Below are 25,344 nucleotides of genomic sequence, written 5' to 3' on the forward strand. Positions count from 1 at the left end.
AATACGTAACGATGATATTTAACTTCGCAGCATTTTCTCAGACGTTCTTAGGAGACAATTCCATGGGTGGTGGCACATCTTCATGAAATTGAATTGGCGACAGAGATTAGTATTCCTCCTCTTATGGAACACTTAATTGCTAAGAGTTTTGCATTCTTTAAGCGCAATTGTGAACAACTTCTGGACACTCTTACATATTTATACGAACACTGATAAACGCAGTTTAAAAATAATCGTATATTTCAAGGAGCATTCACAGTGGTCAAATGACTATGAGTAAGGTGAGTTGAAGTCTAATACCCTCACAGCAGTGACGGCTTGAAGAAGGAAAAAAATTGGGGCAGAAACACCGCAACCTCGATTCTCATGAGAAATATGCTCAAAAGAATCCATGGAAACTTTAATTGATGTGGAAACGGCTAAATTACCCAACACAAGACCAGAAATCTGAGCATTATACATGAACAATTGTAGAAAAGAGGTTCAGTGGGTCTCCTCAAGAAGTCCTACGAGATCTTCTAGAGTGAACAGCCAATAGAAATGCTATAAATCGGTTCGTTTAGCCGCCCTATATTTTTTTCAAAGACTACAAGAGCAAGAGTAGAATATTAGGAAGGATACACTGACTTATCTGTCATTCTATTTTGGAACAGAATAAGACAAGTACTGAGTAAAATTTTTGCCTAGTTACATCTTATGTGTACAGCGCGGACAGGGACATGCAGGAACTAGGTTAAAGTGATTCACAATTAAGCCAAAATACACTATGTTTGTTCACATAACGGCACTGGCTGAGTGAACGTATTTTTCAGAAGTTTGTCATAAACACATAGTAAATAAATGTCAGAGCACTGCGAGTTCGTAAGAAATAAGAGATTAATTTGATACACTCTCGGCTGTCGGGCTTGTCAGTGTGCCAATGTGACCCCAAAGTATACGTCACTGCATTACTTCCGGAGACGAATAAAAATTTATCTCTGTTTACGTATATAAACAGTGTGTTGTAGCGAATGTTTTATATCATCATTCATCGCGTACTTCCTTGTAGAATTAGTGAATGTAGTAGGGGAGAACTGACCATTTGTGTGGTTCCTTGTAGTCTCTTATCTCGTTTATCTCGTTTCGAGGATCCTTTTGTGAAATATACGAGACGTAGGTGCTGGGAATTTATACATTGTCTCTGGATTACTAATTGCCAAAATTTACTCAGTGGAAATCCGTGAGGAGAATTAGCTTTGACTATAATACTCTAACCACCAACTCTAGCGTTTGGTTGGTGCTTAAAACGCTTTCTGAGGCCGGCCGAAGTGGCCGTGCGGTTCTAGGCGCTTCAGTCTGGAACCGCGCGACCGCTACGGGCGCAGGTTCGAATTCTGCCTCGGGCATGGATGTCTGTGATGTCCGTAGGTTAGTTAGGTTTAAGTAGTTCTAAGTTCTAGGGGACTGACGACCTTAGAAGTTAAGTCCCACAGTGCTCAGAGCCATTTGATTTGAACGCTTTCTGATGACCTGCGTAATAGCTCCCGGCATTCATTCAGCATACGCGATCTTTCCCGAAGATTCCACTGCCAAACTTAAATCTTCACCGATCCGAATTCACCCTCAGTTGCGCCGGAGAAGAATAGTCCGAGCGAGGAGACTCAGCGCTGAAGACACTGGAGTCGTACTGTGTTAGAGTGACGTTTTGACCTCCTCCGATCATGCGGATCCTAGTTTTTCGTGGAATCAAATGAGGCGAAAGCCTGAAAGGTATCTTACAAACGGTCACGACCAATTTACGTTTCAAACCTTCTTCAGTCCGAATGGTGGTCCTACTTGGATGACATCGACGTGGCGGGACGTTTAACTCTGATATCGTTCCTTTCCTCATTGAAGCAGGAGCCATGATTACTGCTAATATTGCGGAGAAAACAGTCAATGTAGAAGGACGAAATGAAGAACCAAAGAAGATATTTTTGTATTAGGAATCTCCCAGATAGACCTCCTGGGCGTTCAGCTGTATTAACTAATAATATATGTTTGGATTATTCCACTCAGCTCTTGTTATGTACGATTTTTATGGTACGTTCTCGGTTTTGGAATTATGTAAGCGCATTTTAATGTGTCTATATAGATGTCTGAATCAACCAGTCATGGAAGTAAGTCGGACAATTCAAGTGGTGTACGCATACAAGACAGCCTGTGTACTCTTGCGTCTCCCGAGGTCATCTGCTTCCAAAGTTAGCTTGCACAATGTTTCTTCTATGTGTACACTGTTTTCTTCCGGTAGGAGCCATGATTACAGATATTTCTCTTGCGAAGACGATCAATGTAGAAGGAAGAGCTTAGAATCAAATCTAATAATATTTCTTAAGACTAGTAAAGACACGAACAGATATTTTTGTGCGATCTATCTTACCACATAGACTACTTGGGCTTTCATGTGTACTTACGAATGATTAGATTAATATTTGCGTTATGTTATCGATTTAGGATCTGTGTAACATATAATACGCGTGTTGTCTTATCCTTCCACAAGATTACAAATAGGTAATTTATAAATTGAATCAGACTGGAAGGAAAGTTATATAGAGATTCTACGACATGCAAACAACACTGCCACTCACAAGTAGTCTTCTATGTCAAGAACTGTGCTGCAGCTCCTGCAATACAAATCAGTTCTTTGTAAAATGTAAACTTTCACGCCCGGAATTGTCACAATTAATAAAATATTCCGGGCTATTATCCCGTGGTCGAAGAGATTTCACTCAAATGGGGACGAAAATGCCGGGTTTTAAAGTGAAAGATGAGCTGAGCTATGACGCAGAGCGTCGATCTTTTATTGAGGGAGATTTGTAGGTAAATTGTGTATTGAAATAGAACAGACTTACAGTAATTTACTTTGGATTATGACTTATTTCCATTGCTGTATTACCACGTCAACTGTTACCACACACTACTGTACCGCATGTTTCCACTATGCCTTGTTTGGCATCGCTCTCCAGATTTTAACGAAAAATGCAATGATATTTCAGCAAATTCGTTTAGTGCGTGGTGTTTTCTTCTAATCAAACAGCTTCCTATTCTGTGGTTTGAGTTCAGAGTTCATTTCCATGTTACTTTACATAAACAAAGTTTAATTGTTTGTCACTGAACGAAATATGAGGTGGCATCGGAGGTTTCCGAAGATATGTTCATCTTGCAAACTCCGTTCTTAGACGTTCATAAGGCGGTGCAAGTCAGTCTCTATTTCAGTATGTTGAACTACTCAAATACTGTACACATACAAAGCCGAATGTGCACAGCATCGTCTTCGTGGCTCATCTGTTTACTAACTCGTTAGCAGGATGGTTCTTCTACGTATACACTATTTGGCTGGACCGATACACTCCAGCATACACTGATCTGGACAATCATACGAACGTCTGAGAGTGGAGTTATACATATACAGTTATACATATAGAGAACATCCAACGGATCTTACAAGCACAATAGTTTCGTAGTCAGAAAGCCTGATGAATCGAACGACGTAATTGGTTATTCTGTGCTGTTAAACTTCACAGAATTGAATTACAACGAAATGAAATCCCTTATCTGCTTACAGGCGTTGACATACGTCAACGGGGACAGATGAAAATGTGTGCCCCGACCGGGACTCGAACCCGGGATCCCCTGCTTACATGGCAGACGCTCTATCCATTTTTGTCCCTTTATTGATCGTTGTGTTTGGTCTTTACGGACGTTTCAAGAGATCCTGTTCAAGTTCGGTGGTTGATCCTTCCACTCAGTTTTTTATTACAGAGGCCAACCGGCTCTCTGACCGAACACGCTGAGGTACCGTGCCGGCATCCATCTGAGCCACCGAGGACACAGAGGATAGCGCGACTGCAAGGATTTATCTCCGGCATGCCTCACATTCTCAACGTATTGTTCCGCACTACATTCGTAGTGCCCTCACCCATTAACTCATTACTCGCGGTGCGTTGCCGATTCCCGTAAGAGTTCGGGCTCTGTTTGTGCCTTCGCACAGAAGAAGAAGATGGTCAAGTGGCCGGTGAGCCTTAACTATTATGTATACTAAGATGGTATCTGTTCTTTCGGACATACCATCTTAGTATACCATCTTAGTATATATATCTTCACACAATTGTTACGTAAAATTTATACAAACGTCAATTTTACTATTTTTATGTGCTCGACTAAGCCGGTGGCGTAATAAGGCCAGTCAATGAAGACAAAAAAGTTCGAATGTGGGAAATAATTTGTGCTGTCACAAATTTTTGTACTGCCACGAACAACATACCATACATCGTAAGAGGAGGGGCTGAATGTGGGAGTGGGTGTACGTTTGGAGATCACTTTTGTATGTTCGTCTTTAATAAATCGAAAACTACAGCCTGTAGCAAAGACGTATCCCAGTACAAAATTTAATTATTAAGGCCAGTCAATGAAGACAAAAAAGATCGAATGTGGGAAATAATTTGGGCTGTCACAAATTTTTGTACTGCCACGAACAACATACCATACATCCTAACAGGAGGGGCTGAATGTGGGAGTGGGTGTGCGTTTGGAGATCACTTTTGTATGTTCGTCTTTAATAAATCGAAAACTAGAGCCTGTAGCAAAGACGTATCCCAGTACAAAATTTAATTATTTTAAATTTTCTGCAAAATTTTTCTGTAGGACTGATAGCTTACGCCTAGGGAACGAGAGAATTTGAAAATATCGGGCGTGGATTTTGAAGGTCAGATATAACATCGCGGGCAGCATAAAACAACATCGGTACACATCCCGTGTAATTTCGAAATCGATAACGTAAAATAAATACGATGGCTATAAGCACACAACTGAGTGGGATAATCCGAAAACGTACTGGGTGATCGAAAAGTCAGTATAAATTTGAAAACGGAATAAATCACGGAATAATGTAGATAGAGAGGTACAAATTCACACACATGCTTAGAATAACACGGGGTTTTATTAGAACCGAAAAATACAAACGTTCAAAAAATGTCCGACAGATGGCGCTTCATCTAAGCAGAATAGCATTAATTACCACAGCAACGTAAGACAAAGCAAAGATGATGTTCTTTACAGGAACTACTCAATATGTCCACCATCATTGCTCAACAATAGCTGTAGTCGAGGAATAATGTTGTGAACAGCACTGTAAAGCATGTCCGGAGTTATGGTGAGGCACTGGCGTCGGATGTTGTCTTTCAGCATCCCTAGAGATATCGGTCGATCACGATACACTTGCGACTTCAGGTAACCCAAAAGCCAATAATCGCACGGACTGAGGTCTGGGGACATGGGAGGCCAAGTATGACGAAAGTGGCGGCTGAGCACACGATCATCACCAAACGACGTGCACAAGAGATCTCTCTCACGTCTAGCAATATGGGGTGGAGCGCCATCCTGCATAAACATCGTACGTTCCAGCAGGTGTTTATCAGCCAAGCTGGGGATGATGCGATTCTGTAACATATCGGCGTTCCTCTCACCCGTCACGGTGGCAGTTTTGCTGTCCAGCGCCATCTGTCGGACATTTTGTGAAATTAGTTTTTTTTTGTTCTAATAAAACCCCATGTCATTCCAAGCATGTGTGTCAGTTTTTACCTCCCTATCTACATTATTCCGTGGTTTATTAAGTTTTCAAATTTATGCTAACTTTTTGATCACACTGTATTATTACGTAGAAGATGCCTTATGCTCTGGAAATGTTTCAATGAACACGATCTGATAAACCATTAAAGAGTAGTAGTTGGTGTTTGATAATGGTTAAAGCTTCTGTTTCGACAGAGTTTTTACATTAGCGGCGGGCGAAATGAGGGAGGAACAGCGGGAAAATGAGGCGGGAAGAGGCAATGGGAGAATGCGAGATGCGTGTGCGATGGCGGCTGCGTCTGAGCCGGCACGCGACGCCTCAATCACAACTGCGGCGCTGCGTCTGGCGCTGTGCGCTGCGGCGGCCGGCCTGCAGCGGCGCCCAATATCGACCGAGGCTCGCTCGCGGCCGACCTGCCCGCCGCCGCCGCCACCCACCACAATTATGCACGGGGGGATGGACACAACAACACCGCCACCGTCCTACCGACAACTCGTTTTCTGACTTATCTCTTAACACGCCGGCGTCGTCTTTTCCCCTTAGGATACGACACCTCTGGGAACTGCCCACAACGTCTGTGATTGTTGTACCACTGCGTCGGTGTACTCTCATTTCCCAAATTACTGACTTCCGACGACAGAAAATTGACTGAATCGACATTTTTGACGTGTCCGCAGTAACAGACGTAAATATACTGGCAGTGTTAATAGGACATAAGGTCATGACAGTTCAGATGTGTGTGGGACTTAACTGCTAAGGTCATCAGTCCCTAAGCTTACATACTACTTAACCTAAATTATCCTAAGGACAAACACACACACCCATGCCCGAGGGAGGACTCGAACCTCCGCCGGGACCAGCCAAGGTCATGACAGCAAGCCGAGTTAATGGGGAAATCTGGAAATTTGTGGTAAGTTCCTATGGGACCGAACATGCTGAGGTCATCGGTCCCTAGGCTTACACACTGCTTAAGGAGGGTAGGACGTCAAACGGGCCGACTTGGAGCAGGAGAGGCATCACAGGACATTTTAATTTCCACTGTCTATACTTTTACTAATAAATTCATAAAACCTTGTCAGCATGACCAGGTAGGATTCAGAATTTACACTCACAGGAGTAGAAGTTCGACAACAAAACAAAATATTTTTTTTACATGTGAAATTTCATTATTTTTTTCACTTACTAATGGCAGCATTTGTTACTATAGGTACACTTTTCATCATAAGAAAGAGAGATTCTTCGATGAATTTTGCACAGCATACAAACCATACTCAAAGGTGTATGAAACTCTATAATTTTACAAATCTATTAAAAACTGTGGTAAAAATTGAGGTAATTAACTAGAAAATTTGCGTTTTTTCTAAACATGAAGTTGAAAATATAACAGCTCATTCGTTTTTTCATAAATTAAATAAATCCTAGAGTTTCATACACCTGTAAGTGTGGTTTGTATGCTGTGCAAAATTCATCGAAGATTCTCACTAACTTATGAAGAAAAGCGTACCTATAGCAGCAAATTCAGCCGTTAGTAAGTGACAGAATCATGAAATTTCACACGTAAAGAAATTTATTTTGTTATGTTTTCGATCTTCCACTGCAATGAGTGTGTATCTTGAATCCTTCCTGGTGATGCTGACAAATTTTTATGAATTTGTTTGTTAAAGTATAGACAGTGGAAATTAAAATGTCCTGTGATGCCTCTCCTGCTCCAAGTCGGCCCGTTTTTCGTCCTACCCCCCTTAATCTAACTCAGACTAATTTACGCAAAGGACAACACACACACCCATGCCCGATCGAGGACTCGAACCTCTGTCGGGAGGGGAGGGGGAGGGGTTAGCCGCGTGTACCGTGACAAGGCTCCAAGACCGCGCGGCTACCCTCGTGGCAAGTAATGGGAAACAAATTTTTTTTCTGTGTGAAATAATGGAAGACAATTTCAATTACTGATAAAGAAAGGAGAGCATTAAAGAGGGAACGTCTAATCAAAACACCTTGAGCCTACTAAATTTTCAGTCTTATTTTATTTGTGCAACTGGTGTTCCACAGGGTTCGATAACGGGTCCCCTTCTGTTTTCGATATATGTGTATGACCTGCCTTCTTATCTGAAACAAGATGCTAGCCTGACACTGTTTGCTGATGATACAAGCATCATTATTAATCCAGTAAAATAAACCCCAATAGAAAATGATACACATAATGTCCTTGGAAAAGTTATTGATTAGTTTTCTGCGAATAGGCTTGCTCTGAACTTTGAAAAGAAAAAAACACAGTACATCAAATTTTCTACCGCAAGGAGTATAGTTCCTTCAGTAAATATAACACATCAACAGAAGTCAGTAGCCAGGGTAGAGCATACCAAGTTTTTGGATGTGCATATAGTTGAGAATCTTAATTGAAAAATTCATATTTTGGATCTCCGAAAGCGACTAGGTTCTAAGTTAACATACTTTGCATACTTTTACTCTCTGGTGTTATACGGAATAATATTTTGGGGTAACTCAACACTTAGGCAAAAAGTATTCACTGCTCAGAAGAAAGTGGTTAGAATAATGTGTGGGACTCATAGTCGCACATCTTGTAGGCATCTGTTTAAGAGGTTAGGAATGCTCACAACAGCCTCACAGTACATCTACTCAGTAACGAAATTTGTTCTCAACAACATGGGCCAGTTTAAAAACAACAGTGACATTCATCATTATAATACCAGAAGAAAAAAAGACTGACACTATCCTCTACTTAACCTTTTTTTGCACAGAAAGACGTAAAACATGCTGCTGTACGACTTTTCGATAAATTACCAGATTAAATAAAATGTCTGATAAACTGAAATCATATCTCGTTGACAACTCCTTGTCTACCATAGGTGAATTCTTGAATAGGAACAAATAATTATGTAAGTATAATATATGCATTTTGTGCCATTTAAGGGAATGGGGTAGGTACAAAAAAATTTAAGCTTAAAAAAGAACCTTGATTCATGTGTAAATTTCTTATGCACTTGATACGTTCCACAACATAACGATTACCGTGAGACTGATCAATGGGCAAGTAACTAAGTAACTAACTAGTTTCGGTGTTACATTATGGCATCTTTAGGCTCACTAACAGACGTGTAGGAAGAATCACACCTCCTGTACATCCGAAATAACAGCCAGCATACAGTATGTACATTTCTTCGTCACACAGCGCGCTTTTCGATCATCACTTGTGAGCAAGTCATGAGCGAAGGGATCGCTGTTTTAAGAATAAAACTGCAGAGACCAGTACTGTATGCTGGCCCCTATTTTAAATTTACAAGAGGTGCGATTCTTCCTACACGTCGATTATGTGGTCTGTAAGTGGCGTAGTATAACACTGAACATGGTTGCACAAACCAAATAAAATAATACTGGAAATATCGACTAATGAAGCTCTTTTTTATTTTACATTGAACAGTCGAGGTCCCGCAACAATCTTGTATAAAGATGGACTTTAAGAGCATTAAAGAGGATGTTTGCCTCTAATAAGGATAAAACAGGCACGATATTTCCAGCGGAGTTCTAATGTGTCTAGAAACACAATACCGAGGAAAGCAGTACAAAAGTAACAACACGTTCAAGACATTCGTGCTACAGCTACTGTTGGAGAAAGTCTTGCAAAGCAACTTTATGAAAATATAATGCCTTATTCTCGAAAGAAAGACATAACCTCGGCTACTAACCAATGGAAACTAGATTTGGGCTCTATCAAAACTGCGGTTCAGTTGTTTCGGTGCAGTACATAAGTGATGTAGTAAATGGTAGGATTACCGGTAGCATTGATAGGGAAAGAAACATAAATTACTGTATCAGAGATAAACTAGGAGATGACGACTTCTCATTTTGTTTGTTGGGTACACGGTCAGCACCGCACATTTTTCGGTGTTAGTCAAAAATGATGGTTCAAATGGCTCTGAGCACTGTGGGACTTAACATCTGTAGTCATCAGTCCCCTAGAACTTAGAACTTCTTAAACCTAACTAACCTAAGGATAGCACACACATCCATGCCCGAGGCAGGATTCGAACCTGCGACCGTAGCGGTCCCGCGGTTCCAGACTGAAGCGCCTAGAACCGCACGGCCATACCGGCCGGCTCGGTGTTAGTCCATTGTGTTTTTTTTTTCCTTACTAGTACAAATGAGCTGATCGCGTAATTTCTGCGCTTGTATGTAACAAAAACAATTTCTTTTGGTGAAAGTACAGTTTACATGCACAAAGAGGAAAAATCTATATATTTATTGCGGTTATATTGTACTCAATAGGACGTTCTGCATCACGATCAAATGCAAGACTTTCGTGTTGTTATTGATAAGTGCCAAGGTTGTTCATGAACAACAGAACATTTTTATATAAGCTCGACAGGTGTTGAAGTAACGCTTCATACGTTTTTATTTTGCCTTTTCTTTTAATTTCACCTTTTTTCGAGGAAACTGCGTTGTCTAGTGCTTTATGATAAATCTGTATCTTTTTTTCATTTTTGCTACAACAGCCCTTTGTTTCACGTTACAGATAAACAGTTTTGGAATAAAACCTGAATTAAACATTAAAGCCGGCCGGTGTGGCCGAGCGGTTCTAGGCGCTACAGTCAGGAACCGGGGCGACCGCTATGGTCGCAGGTTCGAATCCTGCCTCGGGCATGGATGTAAGTGATGTCCTTAGGTAAGTTAGGTTTAAGGAGTTCTAAGTTCTAGAGGACTGATGACTTCAGAATTTAAGTCCCATAGTGCTCAGAGCCATTTAAACATTAAAAATTTCAATTATGCTGTAAATATTGTTTATTTTTAAGTAGCAGGCAAGGTGATTACGATGCAGAACAAAAATGTTCCGTATGTTACGCAGCCCGTTATATATCTTCACTCAGTTTCTAGGTAGTTCACCGCATCAGGTTTCTAGTGGAAACTAGTAAGATACTGATCGCACACGCAGACAAAGGGATCGAAATGAGGTAAAACCAGATAGCTATGGAACACATATAACGAGGAGGTAACGCGGTTACGATCTTTACTGCCCAGGCAACTAGGGGAAGTACCGTAGTCTACTGATGGTTGATTGATTTGGAGGGGAGGGGACCAAACAGCGAGATCATCGGTCCCATCGGACTAGAGAAGGATGGAAAATAAAGTCGACCGTGCCCTTTCAAAGGAACCACCCCGGCATTTGACTGAAGCGATTTAGGGAAATTACGGAAAACCTAAATCAGAATGGCCGGACGCGGGTTTGAACCCACATCCTCCAGAATGCCAGTCCGGGGTGCTAACCACTATGCCACGTCACTCGGTCTGTAGTCTACGCTTTCTTATGATACTCTGCAGTAGGCTTCGTTATTTTTTCAACTCTAATGAAACACGTCGTGTCGTTAGGTGAGTATGTTTTTAGTCTCGCGTCTGCCTTATGGCGTGGTTACGCGAGAGAAAGGGTACTATGCGAACGTCTCCTTCCAAATGTGAAGTACAGTGCAGGTTCTGTGCTGATTTGGTCTTGGTATTGCGTAGTTTCCTGAGAACGTTGAGGTAACACTACGAGAAAAGGTAACCGGTAAGGTTATTAAGACTGTTTTGGGTGAGAAAGTTTGTTCAACGACGCGAGCGTTGGACCCAGGAGGGGACTGCAGCTTACCGCGTGCATAAATGTTAAAGGACAGTTTTACGAGAATGAGATGACTCGCCTTCCCTATATACCACGTAAACCGCGTTTCAGTACTGCTGAGTCATTGCCGTCTTTATGGCGAAACTTATTAAGGACTGTTTACTGCCGTTCAACGGCTCTCAAAGAATTAGATCGGCAGCTTTGCGAGGGGTGGTATAAACTGAAGTACGTTGGCCCATTCAAGATTTATATGCAGCGTCTCCAGCAAAATTCAGACTGTTTTCGGATAAGATGGCGGACTTATACCGTGTTAGATGGATACTCATATTACGCCAAGCAGTATTAGGAAGCCAACTTGGTACACGTGAGCTCGTAATTCTTACGTTGGTAGTGTGTAAGCAATGTGGCCATCAACACGGAGGCTAGTTTGAATACGACATTGCTTTGCTGTCCTCTCTGAAGCCGTAAGCACTACTTTCCACCGTCCTGCGAAGCGGGTCGTCGAAGCACTAACTAGTTGACTACAGTACACTGTGGAACCCAAACACAGTGCACTACAAGGGATAAAATAACTTTAAGTATCAGAACGAAATCGAATCTCGAACTTTTGCATCGGAGATTCGACACCCGCGCAACCATCAGGTTACTTATTTCTCCGACAACTATTTAACGGCATCTCTCTTCTGAGGTAAGAATAAAAACTAGTAACGTATTGACAAACGCCTTTTTCTTCTATTGTGAAACCAGCACCAGTTGGTTCTATTAACACTGCTTATAACGGATGAATGCGACAAAGAAACAATTTAAATCTGTCGAAGGCCAGAAGCAAGAAAGTGAATTACCACTTATGATAGTCCTGTAATAAATGCAGCACGTGCCTGGTACTGAAGTAAGTTGGTTATTCCTTGGACTGATATCATTAAATAATGCTATATTAATGACAGAAATGTTCTTCGACGCGAAGTTTTACGATAACAAGGTACGAGGTTTACGGCAGCATGTTTAAAACTAGCCATACATGCACTTTAGCTAAGAACTCGATTTCTCCTGTTAATTCTGCTACAGCTGTCGAAAAGGGTGTCGGCGTGGAGGAAATGAATGTAGTGAGATGTTCTGAGGTACAGTATCTTTCGAAAGATGATGGTGCATCACTTCTCTGTGGAATTTTCCCTTAAACTCCGATAAGGCCGCCCCCCACATCCCCCTATCTTCTAACGCATTAAAGACATTAAGGGGTGCAGGGGTGACACCTTTCACTTCGCAAGATATTCTTCACTCACCACTTACGGAAATACAACTGAAGTAGAGAAACCAGTGGACTAGTGGATTCAAAGCAGAAGAGTCTTTCAGTTTGTTTACAACGCCAAATCGTATCATTGTGCGACATTAATTCAGTGGAGGAAACATTGTTCTCCTTGGCAGAGGAGTACGTTACTCATTATTGTTCGTGATGCATGGAATATTTTTGGAAATTTGTGGTAAGTTCCTACGGGACCAAACTGCTGAGGTCATCGGTCCCTAGGTTTACACACTACATAATCTGACTTAAAATAATTTATGCTAAGGACAATACACACACCCATGCTCGAAGGAGGACCCGAACCTCCGACGGAGGGAGCCGCGCCTACCGTGGCATGGCGCCACAGACCGCGCGGCTACCCCGTGCGGCCGTGATGCATGGGAATGACTAAGATATCCGAAAGTGAAGCTATACTATCGAACACTGCTATAAACAATAAAGTCTCACTTTCACCCACAGTATTCTAAACAAGTTACAAAAAAGAATAAATGTGTTTTTTCAAGGTGAGGATGCCACTTTCCGAGTACGGAAATCACGAGATGTAAATGGATGAATGATTGCAACCTATTTCGCATTAAGCGTCGGAACATGTGACGCCCGAAATTCACTCGAAGATGGTACGTGAGACAATGCCTCGCTTGAGTGGCAGAGACCGTTGCAAGACCCGTCTTCGACGGATCATCCATCGCGCCGTTTGTTCTAACTTACAACCAGCAACAACAATTAGTTGTGACAATTTTTCAGTTAGTATGTCAAGAATTTGTGCCAAATACTTTGTAGCTTCTGAGTCCCTATCCTATATTACTCTATATGCAGTGTTTCAGCATATCAAGACTGGACTAAACGGTTGTCAAGGGATGAACAACTCTATCAGGTATGACATGTAATGTTCCCAGTTGTCAGAAGATATATGATTTACTGGTTTGGAGGGAGACGAGATGGGTTAACAAAAGTGGAAAATGTTTAAAATGTGAGATAAATGTGTGTACATAGCGAAACGTTTCCAGTATCTGTTGTAACATAGAATATAAACGATCTATTTACCATAGAAAATAAAAGAAGAAAATAAAAACGCTTTTAGATCAGTGTACAGGTTTAGTGAAGAAACGACCCACGTGATGGCTATCGTGCTGTGCAGTTATGGCGTTCTCCCAGTTGGACTGCACATGAAGGTCAGATTTTGAGGTCTTGTAGACATCAAGACATTACATTTGTAGTAATAACATCGACGGAGGAAGAAAGTAACCGTAACTCAGTTCCAGCGATCACCTGAAGTGATTCAGAGAATCCACGGAAAACCTAAATCATGACAGCCGCATAGACTTTTACCGCAAAAAAGAGCAGATATGTTATTCGCGAAGCTGACTAATGTTTTCAGTACAAAAGCGGTTATCTGTACCACTCAAAGTAATACATAAAAGAAACTGTTCTATTGCTAAAAATATTTCAGGACTATTTCTGTATGTCGGTCCTCATCAGTACATTACCTTCGTTCAGAAACATACCTATGACGGTGCGAACATTTAAATCTTAGTCCGTTCATCAACAGTCTGTATTTGTATTCAGGAAACCTACCACTCTATTTACCTTGTTGTCGATAGCGCATTAAACTGAGTCTTCCTTCACACTAGAAGAAGAATTCTATTTTTACTAACCCCAAAAGTTACACTGGGCATTTTTGCTTTCAAAATGGGAATCTCATTCAAAAGCCCTACTTCCAGAAAGATCAGAAATCGAAAAAAAGATTTGAGGGCAGAATTATAAAATGTAACAGATTATATCCAAGAGCGGAAAACGCAGTATTGTGGGTGTAGTACTTACTCACACGGAGAACGTGCTTCCGGTTCAAAAATGGTTCAAATGGCTCTAAGCACTATAGGACTTAACATCTGAGGTCATCAGTTCCCTAGACTTAGAACTACTTAAACCTAACTAACCTAGGGACATCACACACATCTATGCCCGAGGCGGAATTCAAACCTGCAACCGTAGCAGCCGCATGGTTCCGGACTGAAGCGCCTAGAACCGCTCGGCCACCGTGGCCGGCGTGCTTTCGGCTTAGAACGACAATTAACAATGACTATCAAGCCCGAAGACGACTTTTGACGTTGGAAAACAAATAAATACCAGTATAAATGCAGCTGTATTCAGTTCGTATTTATCAAATGATTATTTATTATTAGGTACTATGGTGATGTCCCTATTCCACAACATGATGAAGGACCTCTGGATTAGCACGTCTGTGGAGAAATAATGACAAAAGCATTCGGATTGTAGTTCCATGTTCACGAATGAAGTAGAAGACACACGCGTGCAGAATTTAAAGTAATTTCCCACTGGAAATGTTATGGGTTTTGATAACCCATTCACACGTCCTTATAAACTTTAATAATATTAACACGCCCCGTTATCGACTACCGTGATTTCTAAACGAACCTTCCTTTTTTTTAATGTGAAAAAAAAGACATCCTCTTCAAAGACTCTGCGTAAGTCGAACAACTGTAAGAAGAAATTGTATAATACTTACACGGCGTGATCCTGTTTTATACGGAAGAACTGTACGTTAAGCAGATTACCGATAACTCTAACAGAAAATGTTATCGCCAAGATTTAATATTTAGAAATGTTTAATTTTGCATAGAAAATTTGCACCTCTGGGAACTCATAATCATTTGGTGACATTTACGATGTGCCAAGTGGTAAATGATATAAGAATCGTCACCAAAACTGTACGGACGGTCAAACCAGGTACATTTGGATGGATTCTGATGTTACGTAAGAAGAATTCTGGGCCAGATCTGTTATTAATAGTTACACGCCACGGAAGCATGAAGGATGTCGGAAATATGATAATGATTTAAATTTAGAGTCATTTGAAACAGATAAAATTGTACTACAAAAACTTTATCCATTATGATGTATGGTGGATGCTTTCACACCAAGTCGCGAAATCCACGACCGGCGATGCTAAAATGTTCAACAGTTCCATCGGGAAACCGTGAAAGAATATCAATGCAGCATTAAAACAAAATTATAAAGATACAAAGAGATGTAATGGCTTATTTAAATTTCATGAAAATAATACACTTAACACGTTAGGTGTGTCAAAGGTTAGCGCAGTAAGAAGAAGGTATTATTCATCTGCCATACTGGATGTTTCGAGCAAGTCGTTAACTTTATGTGTCAATTTCTCGTCAGGTGAGATCCGTCTCGTATTATGTATTGACACAAGATAGGCATAGTTAAGGCTATAACAGATTCTGGCAAAACATAGAGGAAAACTAAACACTGTGAAACTCCACAATATCACTGAAAAGTAGGACTACATATTTTAATATACATATTTGTACTATATCGCCCTATAACTTACAAAGTGGGAAATAATTTGAGGTAGATTTCGTCTATAACTCATCTAAATATTAGACTACTGTTTACTGATATTGTTTGCCACAAATGAAACAAAGGAAATTGGAGAAACAACGTAACGGATACTCAGTACATAAATATTTTGGTTTTGATATTCAATTCTTTTATTCAGACACGTGTTATTGGAACGGTGAAGACGGTAATCCTGTTATCTTTCGGCTTCTCTGGTACTGACTCAACTGCATTCTGATCACAGCTATTGATCTAGAGAAGAAACACCAGTCTGCGTCAAAGATTTCATTTTTAAACTCTTCAAGTGTTGCGATTTAAAAGTATTTGTTCCTGTTTTGTTCGATAAGGTAAACATAACTCTTTTGCATTCATACAAGTGAGTGTATAAAACTGTAAAAGAAAATGAAGACATGCATGAGAGGTTGAAGTTCATCACAGGTCTCTTAGCAAAGTTCAAAACGATTATTGTCGGTATGTTGTGCGGATATCAGACGGCAATAAGTCCACACTACTAACACGCTTTAAGCGGGACCAAAAGAAATTTCATACAAGCCCCATAAAAGTATTCGACATACCACAGAGATGGACTACGTTACTATTTTTGTGAGTTATTCGTAAAAACCTTCATTTGTATTTATGACATGCGGTAGCGGATGATGTCTGGCAGAAGCGATGATGTAAGTGACAGTAAGGCCAGACCATTTGTTTTTCGCTCCGCGTAGCTTCCCAGTACTAGTGCTGAGAACTCGCAGAAGGAATGGTAAGATCGGCAGTGCGAGCTGCCGGGGAAAACATCGTCGGCTGGTACGACGCAGCTTACAGACGCTACCCCAGCGGAGCAGGTATCGAACCGCCCGTGAGTCACCGCACAGAAATTCACACACCAAACGGAAGGCAAGTAACAACGGACGTAAATAATTCTGGAAACTGTTAAAGCAGCACCTTAAAATAACTTTTTTTAAAACATGGTACGCCTCTATGGCATTCTGTAAGCTTCGAAAAAACGTATTATGACGGCAGAAGAAATCCGTTTTGCATCCCAGAGGCCGGGGATAATGTGATTTTCAAATTTTCAGAACAAATTCAACAAAGTTTATTACCTTCTGGCTTCCGAACCGTGAATGATCACCTGAGAATGTTTCACAGAAATGTTTACGTTTTAGTCCGTGAAATTTGTTCTTTTGCTTCTTTACTGATGCCATTTTTGCTTCATAAGAATTGAATTGCTTTGCGTTAACAAGACATGTCTTCACTATAAGGTACACTAGCGAAATTTACAAATGATGATCCCGCAAATTAAAAACAGTTTCGAGCCATATACAAAGCGTATCCTACGCAACAGTTGTCGTATCGCATAGATAGTTAAAGATATAGAAACAAAGTTTTTGCCAAGTGATAGGACGCTAAAGATTATTTTACTGTATGGTTCAGATTACGAAACAACAACTTTTCTGTCAAATGCAATGTTGCAATTTTTTAAGGACATTCAAGAACCTTTGCAAAAAAAGTAGTATTGTGATATACCATTCATTTGCGTCTGTAGTTAAAAAAAATCTGGGAAATAAGCCAAAGAAAGAACCGCCCGCCGGCAGAGCGCAGTTTCATGTCTCCTACCGAATACACACATGTTGACAGGTTGAAAGAGTAGCGAGTCGACACATTTCCGCGTCATATTTAGTACATTTCCCGGATAATTGTGCGAAGAGTTTCGCTACAAACACTGATTTCTCAACCATCGAATGGCAGTAAAGATTACATCGTCCCGTTTGGAAAAAAAAGGACACATAATTGCTTACGTGTTTAGGCACATAATACGAGTACTAAGGTATAAACAAAGAAAAAAATGTTAACCTCTTTGAGTACTATCGTATAACGTGCAGAAAACGTCGTTTCCATTCTTACAACGTTTCAGAAATATTGTTGCTGCCCATGTATGTATACCGCATGTAAGTTCAAATGAGAGTGACGTGTGGTTTTCGTCGGTTAGTTGTTCAGGATTTAAATGTAACTGAAATCAATTCGGCGCTCTTAAAATGATTGGCGGAAGGTGTTGGGGACAACATTTAACATGTTTGCGAAAGTAAAAAACTGTCATTTGATATTTCAGAAGAATAAATTATAAGAGAAACACACGCTCTCTCTCCCTCACACACGCACACACACACACACACACACACACACATACACACACACAAACGCGTGCTCACGTTCACACACACAGGCGCAGTACAAAACGGTTAAGAAGCAAGGAAGGAAGACGAAGGTTGAGCGTCATTGGGACAGGGCATGAGTTCACAAACGCAGTGAGTCCAATCTTTGCCATCGTACTTATAGCAGTGGATAATTATTTCCGACGAAATAAAATCAGGGTTATTTCACGGCGCGCGCACAACAGAGTTGGATAAGGATATCGTAAGAGGCCCCCCCCCCCCCCCCGTTCCACAGGCAGAATGCTTAACGAGACATTTAGTATCTGCGGAAGAGGACCCGGGCCATTTGTAGAATGGCCTCGCCGCGTGCGTTTCTTCACTTATGCGACAACCAGAACCCCTGCTTCGCGTCATTTTTATTACCAGTGTCAGAAATGATTAAAATGCAACCTCCGGCAATTACATTCATGTCATACCTCCCACACTGTTTAACATAGATTTTGTTTGTTTATCTATTTTCTGTGGTTTCGCGGGTCCATCTGAGTCAAAGCTCCCCGTTTATGGAACGAATAATTCCACGTACAGTTCACAGAATGCTGATTTAATAAAAAAAAAAAAAAAAAAAAAAACAGAAAACACGAGACTCGCGACAGTATTCATATACGTGTAACGCAATAAAGGGATCTGCTCTACTAGGAGGAAACGCCGTAGAGAATGAAAAGAGCTCAATCATTAAATTCAGATACTTACGTCCGATGTTTATCACTATCACTTTTTATTACTGTTCAGTGCCTACATTAATGACACCTACAAAACAGTGCTCATCTTTTTATAAATATATAACGAAGTGACACATTAGTGCAATTCGGTTTTTCATCTAGTTTTCAGTGCGTAAATTGCGGCAGCTGTTTTTGAGTGAGTCCTTACTATTAACTACAGATCCAGCAGTGGATATGTATACTGTCTTGGCTTAGTTCCAGAAAATACGATTCCAAAGACATAGTAGTTTGAAAATAATAAAACCAAACAATCTACCGCGTATCAAATTACCGTATAGGTGAACTGCACAGATGGTTAGTTTCGGCATAAGATATTAAATGTGATACTTCCAAAAACGTTTTCGTTTTATCGTCAGTCCCAAAAATTTAAAATAACTGGATGATTCTTTGATCATGTAGCAATAATAAAATGTTGCCTTTACAAGAGCTATGTGACATAATCTTTACGTATCTTGTTTTAGCGCATTTAAGAAACAATCTATTGTCTTTAAAATTTTTGTGTTTGTGAGAATCCACAGCCTCCGGATGTTTAATAAACGTAAACGAGGTCCGTACTAGGCTGTAAGACGATTTTTATTTAATCGTACGATTAGCTAATTTAGACCACGTGTCATTGTCAAGTACATTTGTAACATCTGTACTTCATGTCATTTTCAAATCATTCTTAATTACAAGTAAAAATGACAGAATCTGTCTACTTTTTATTTGTAGTTAAAAGTGATTTTAAAATGAGATGAAGTATAGATGTTACAAATGTGCTTGACAATGACACGTACTCGAAATTAGCTAATCGCACCATTAAATAAAAATCGCATTACAACCCATTACGGATCATGTTTACGTTTATTAAAAATCTGTTGTCTATAAGCCAGTTAGTGATTTATCTACTCAGCTTGCTCAAGCAGTTACATTAAATTCAATGTATGCTACAAGACAACAATGAACTGACTGTCATTTTTAATGAAAGATAATTGATATGTATCTAGAAAAGCAGTGGATCATGGCACTTCAGGTGTAAATCATCCGTCATGAGTGGGTCTGTAGTTCCGGAAAAATTATCAACGCATCATAAATAGAAAACGTAGAGGGCTACGCTAGCGGAAGGGTCTGAAGCGCTAAAAGGCCGAATAATTCATTCGCAACACTTCCTCGTTAGGTGGTAATTTCGGATAAAGACCCTGCAATCCGCGCATTGTTCCTACCACGCTACCTTAACGTTATAATACGCAAAAATATAAACTACTTACATAAATTATAGCTGCAAGTTGGTTTTTTATTTACAGTGTGACAAAGAAAATGTGAACCCCTTGGCTAGATTTGTTTAAAAAGAGATCTTGAAAATTTCATACGTGTGTACTGTTATTTTTGTTCACAACAAATACATAAAACATCGACATCTATGTCCAGGAAAATATGAACCCCCGAATACCCATGAAGTATAACTCTGAAGTGCCGCTGAAAAATGTCGCCAAGAATCGTACCTTCAAAGAAAATCAAAGAAACCGCGACAGTAGTTGTTCCCGAAGGAATTAGAAACGTCGCATTTCTGTTACATCAAAACATAAAACGTCTGTCGCATACAGATCGTTCTGTAACAGAGGTTAATCCACTGAATTCAACATAGCACATTCACATTGAAATCCTGTTAGAATTGCGCTTATAATCGCAAAATGGCTACCACAATCCCGCTTCACATCAATGAAAGGGAAGCATATCTAACAAAGAGTTTTCTCCGTTTTTTGACATTCAAGTACGGTCAGGCAGGAGAAATAATGAAAGAAAAAAACATGAACACCGCTGATAGAGGAATGATGAGGAATCTAAACATAACCTGGCCGAAAGAGACTAAACCACTTAAAAAAATATTTGAAAGAGTTCATGTAATTGTACCAAAGCAATTAATTAACATAATGAAAATAAAAAAAGAAGTTAATCTGCTTCAGTATGTAAAGATTTAACACTAGATAAATTCCGTTAAGTCATGGCTGCAGGATGGTACAGTTTTACGATTTGGTTCATTTCTTACTAAATGACTCATAACTGGCATTTGGCGATAAACATTTAGGGGTACTGGGAGGTCGTCTTGATTGCATCGTACATCGTGTTTTTCCTTAAATTGTTTCAAAATGCTTGATACTGTAATGTTGTTAGTTCCAAAATTGCGGGTTTAAACGCTGCGTTGTTAGCGATAGTTCAGCCACATACGTTACCATTAGTGCAAGAGACAGTAAGTGACGCATTAGGCATCCCAAATGGAAATCAGAGACAACTGTGCAGCGTATTAGCTGTTCACTAAGGAAAGCTATTCAAAACACTATATTTCCAAGATCTGCCCACACATTATTGGTGTCGATTGTGTTTGATCTTTTAGGGACGACTTAATGCAACGAATATTGTACGCTTACCCACTTCCACTCGTCTGTAAAGCCGGGTACCACATCCATAGTCTGATTGGTCATGATGGGTAGATTATATCTTAGACATTCTAAATTTATGGCATCAAATATTCCAATAATCAACACGAATGTCGGTTCGAGCAGAACAGGGATTTAGGTTGCATCGTTCTATAGGTCTGTGTCTTCTCCAGCACATGATCTCACTCATCCAAACAGATATGGAGGCAGCGACTGCTTAGATAGAAAGCTGCGACTATATTTTTTCAAACAGAAATCAACTGTTAGGAAAAGACGTGCGGCTAACTGATTTACTAGCCCGACAACTATCCGACAAAGGCGCCGACCCAATCCGATTTTGTTCCTCAGGTGCGACAGTCCGTGATTTCTTGCAACAAATAAACTTCGCATCAAAAGCGCTCCCAGAGCAGAAGATTGTCAAGACATATATGTTCTTCCATCCAATGTGATCAACTGCTTACACAGTCAGTGGCACATGATTAACATACGACTTTTGCGTGGATCTGATAACATGTGAACATCTGAGACGTCACGAATCACTGCATCAGTATTCTGTCATGAAGAGTACGCCCAATACTCTGTCACTATGATGTTATTGGTTACTTTTACGCTTTTAAATTGCAGAACTCTCCAACCCAAGGCAGCACATCGTGTGACCGATCTGTGTCCGTAACTAATGGGTCCCATTACTCACTCAGGTTATTAATTCATTCAGACGTACTCCCTGGCTTACACAGGGAACTGCACTGTAGCAGAATAACAGGAACTACTGCACTTTCGGAATACCACGAAATAGCCTTTTCTTGGCTGCATGTCACATATTTTTTTTTTAGTCACCACCATGAATTACACGTTGTATTTAGATTCCAGTTAAAGTTGTAGACTCAGCTAAGGCATCACCAAAATGTTTTTCATAAGCCTTCTTCATGTGGATATTTTCAGCTCAATTGTAATGCAAATAATGATTGCTGGACTTCTGATCTCTAACGAGATAGTCTAAATGTCGTTTAAATTGCAGGAAAAAAATGAAAAGAGATTATATTCTGCTGCGTAAATCATAGTGTGGTGAACGCTAGTAACTTATAGCTGGTATTAGATTCGAGGGTGAATTATTTACTTGACTAGTAACGGATGAATACTGATTAGTGCAGAACTGATTCTCTTCGAAATGTTCCGCAAATATTTACTGTATCGCATCACTGACTGCTAATTGCTTTATGTATCACATGATTGTATTTCATTGTTTGCCAAAGAAGCAGGAAATCTTGTTTGCGTACAATGGCGGTTTTGCAGGAATGCTCGAGTAAAATCACCGGCTTAAACGCTTTTGCAGAATATAAATTGTAATACTCATTAACAATTATTAATATGAAGTACCTACTGCGGGGTATAATCTTTTCGACTATTGGTAGAAGTACAAGATGTAAAAATGTAATATTTCTTGAAACGTTAACATATTAACTGATCCAAAATTAATTTTATAACTAATTAAATGTAAAATTCGTCCGGTAGCAGAGGACATTAGTCAGTTAATTCACGACAGCATCAGCGAAGTGGAATATGGGCGTTGTTGAGAATGTTGCGAGTTAGTCGGTACGCCACCGCCACCCATATCTGCATGCAGAAGAGACTTCCACTCATCGTAAAATACCCTACTTTAATACCCCGAACAGTAGGTGACCAGTTCAAAAAAGAATCATTAATTGAGACGCTCGGATGAATGTCAGGAATCTGTGACTCACGTGATAATAAGTCTTCATTTTCCAGCCTCATCGCGTAGATGTTACACGCTACCTAATGACAGACATGCTTCTCACAAAAGCCCCCTGCTATGATTACTTCTCGGCAAACAGTAATCGATGAGATATGGTTATTGGTACCCGGGAACCTAAGATGGCTAATAATCAATGGGCATTATGCAAGAAGTGTTCCCCGTTCAACACTGACCTCGGCGTGAGAGAAACACTGGCCATTCCCTGGTGGGGAGTACACCTCCGATATCCCAACTCAGCCACTTTTCCCGAAGATCCGTTTTTACTAAAATCGATGGATTCTTCTTGTGTCACCGCCGATGCCTCAGTTCAAAAATTAATAAGCACACTAGTACTTGAAACGGTACGTGCGAACACAATTTGGTGCAACAGTGATTTGACAGTAACGACTCAACGATACATCGGCGTTCTGTTAAAGATTAATGCACATACAATATTTCCTTAAAACTGCAATTTACAAATTTCTTGACCAGACTTAGCAGATCCCTGGCGTCAACTGGGATAGACGAGTCTAATTTAAAATAGAGCATCTGGCTTAAGACCTGGCGTAATAAAATCTTTTATATTTTTTCTATATAAATCCGAAATAATAAGCGAAATGTTTCAAAGCAATTTATGTATAATGATTATTCAAAGAGCGCGAATAACACTAACTGATCTCACAAAAAGAAATTAAAAAAAAAAAACACCCGAGAAATTGTTATTGCGGCTACAAGAATGCCTGATCCGCTAATGGGTTCCAATAGTGCAGTGTAATTGAATAAATTACGATTTTACAAACGCTTTCATAGAACGACGTTTCCATCGAATACGTGCTAATATTTAAAACCAAGTTACGTCCTTCACACTAATTATTTATTTATGAATTTAAACCGATCTGGAGCAATTTTGTTTCATAACTTTACGACGGAGAAATATTCCGAGAGTCGAAGTAATTAGTCCAGGCAGTTCCATTATCGTGGAGGCGCTTTTTCTGGTCTCTGGCATTTCATTATCCAGAAATGGCGTAGCCTCAAGAGAGTAAGTGCCCAGTGACTAGCGAAAAACTTTCACCCTCTAAAACATTGCACGTGCCGTGGGATACAGAAGAGGTACCAATTACGACGTAGTATACTCACGTAAATTAGAAAACTCCGCTATTGTCAATGTGCGTTTGGTAAATGGCTTACTCTACGTAAAATACGTCCTCGCTGTAGGTCACACTGGAGAGAATTTTAATTTTTCTTCCAGCACAAATCGATTGTATCAGTACGAATGGAAGATCGAAGCATTTGTACCACTCTTGAGAATGGAATTCTGGGATGAAGCACTGAGGAGTGCGTCAGTCCTGAAAGGGTTGTAGTGACTTCTAACACAAAAAGGTTAGCAGATACTTCCAAAAAATATACAGTTCGTTCACTGCGAGCATATATTTAACCTATATCATTCGAGAACCAGACACAGTTCACGCCAAACAACGTGTTATTATTTCTGGCTCACTCGTATCAGATACGGGTAACAGCCCACGTAGAGTCATATAATCTCAGCAGTGGCCGACGAGACGTGAGAGGAGCATAGAGAGCGTGTAATTCCCCAGGCGTTCGACAAAGTAGCCGTTCTAGAGGCTCAGCCGGCGGGTCCACGCAACGTCGGCAGCTGCGGGAAGGGAAAGAGTGTCCGGCCGTCGTCACGCGAAGGCTATCAGCTGACGAGCGCGAGCACGTGAGGACGCAGCACGCACCTCTTGCCGTTGCGCCGTCGCCGCTTGGTGGCGTACACCGTCCCCAGCTGGCTCATGGCGTGTTGGTCAGCGCCAGCGCCCGCAGCCGAGAAGGCGGCGCATTGGCTCGCAGTGGGTGCCGCGAGGAACTCCGTGGTGGCTGCGTCCCTAGCACATGCCGGCTGGCGACGTGCCGCCTGGCGCGCTGCCCGCACACTACTGGGCAGGCGCGCTCGACGCCGCGACGCCGCCCCCCACCCCGCGCCGCGCTTCCACGCGCATGCGCGGGCCGCCACCGCGGGACACGCCCCCCGCGCCGTCGCCGCCGCGATGGCGCCAGCGGCAGCGCGCGCCCGGCCGGCAGTTGGCACCGAGCTCCCGGCTGAGGCGACTCCTCGTTAATGTCTGTACTCTCCAGTCTGCGTCAGGCCACGTAGGCTATTACAGCTTCTTCTTATTGATTGTGTCGGTCCTTCCATGTTTCCCTTAAGGGGAGCCAGAGGTTCCTATGCTACCCACGTCAAAATCACTAAGTTTGAGGAACATTTATGAATAAACTACCAAATAGAAAAATTTGAATTTTTTTTTACATATAGAGTGGTTTAGTATTGCAGTTATGACCTAGGGATTTTGGAGTATCTTTTCTACTTTGCTTACAAT

At 40.9% G+C, this 25,344-nt stretch overlaps 1 protein-coding gene across 1 annotated transcript in view; it reads right to left on the minus strand.

Moving 5' to 3' along the window:
• The window catches only part of LOC126299004 (circadian locomoter output cycles protein kaput), a 701,868-nt gene extending 676,969 nt beyond the window's left edge, over window positions 1–24,899 (minus strand). The window contains exon 1 of the mRNA XM_049990634.1: window positions 24,706–24,899. Within this exon, the coding sequence (XP_049846591.1) occupies window positions 24,706–24,761 (56 nt within the window). The 5' untranslated portion in view covers window positions 24,762–24,899. The remainder of the gene's footprint in view (window positions 1–24,705) is intronic.
• Window positions 24,900–25,344: the final 445 nt, after the last annotated feature.

Source organism: Schistocerca gregaria, chromosome X (genome assembly GCF_023897955.1).
Source record: "Schistocerca gregaria isolate iqSchGreg1 chromosome X, iqSchGreg1.2, whole genome shotgun sequence".
NCBI classification, from domain to species: domain Eukaryota; kingdom Metazoa; phylum Arthropoda; class Insecta; order Orthoptera; family Acrididae; genus Schistocerca; species Schistocerca gregaria.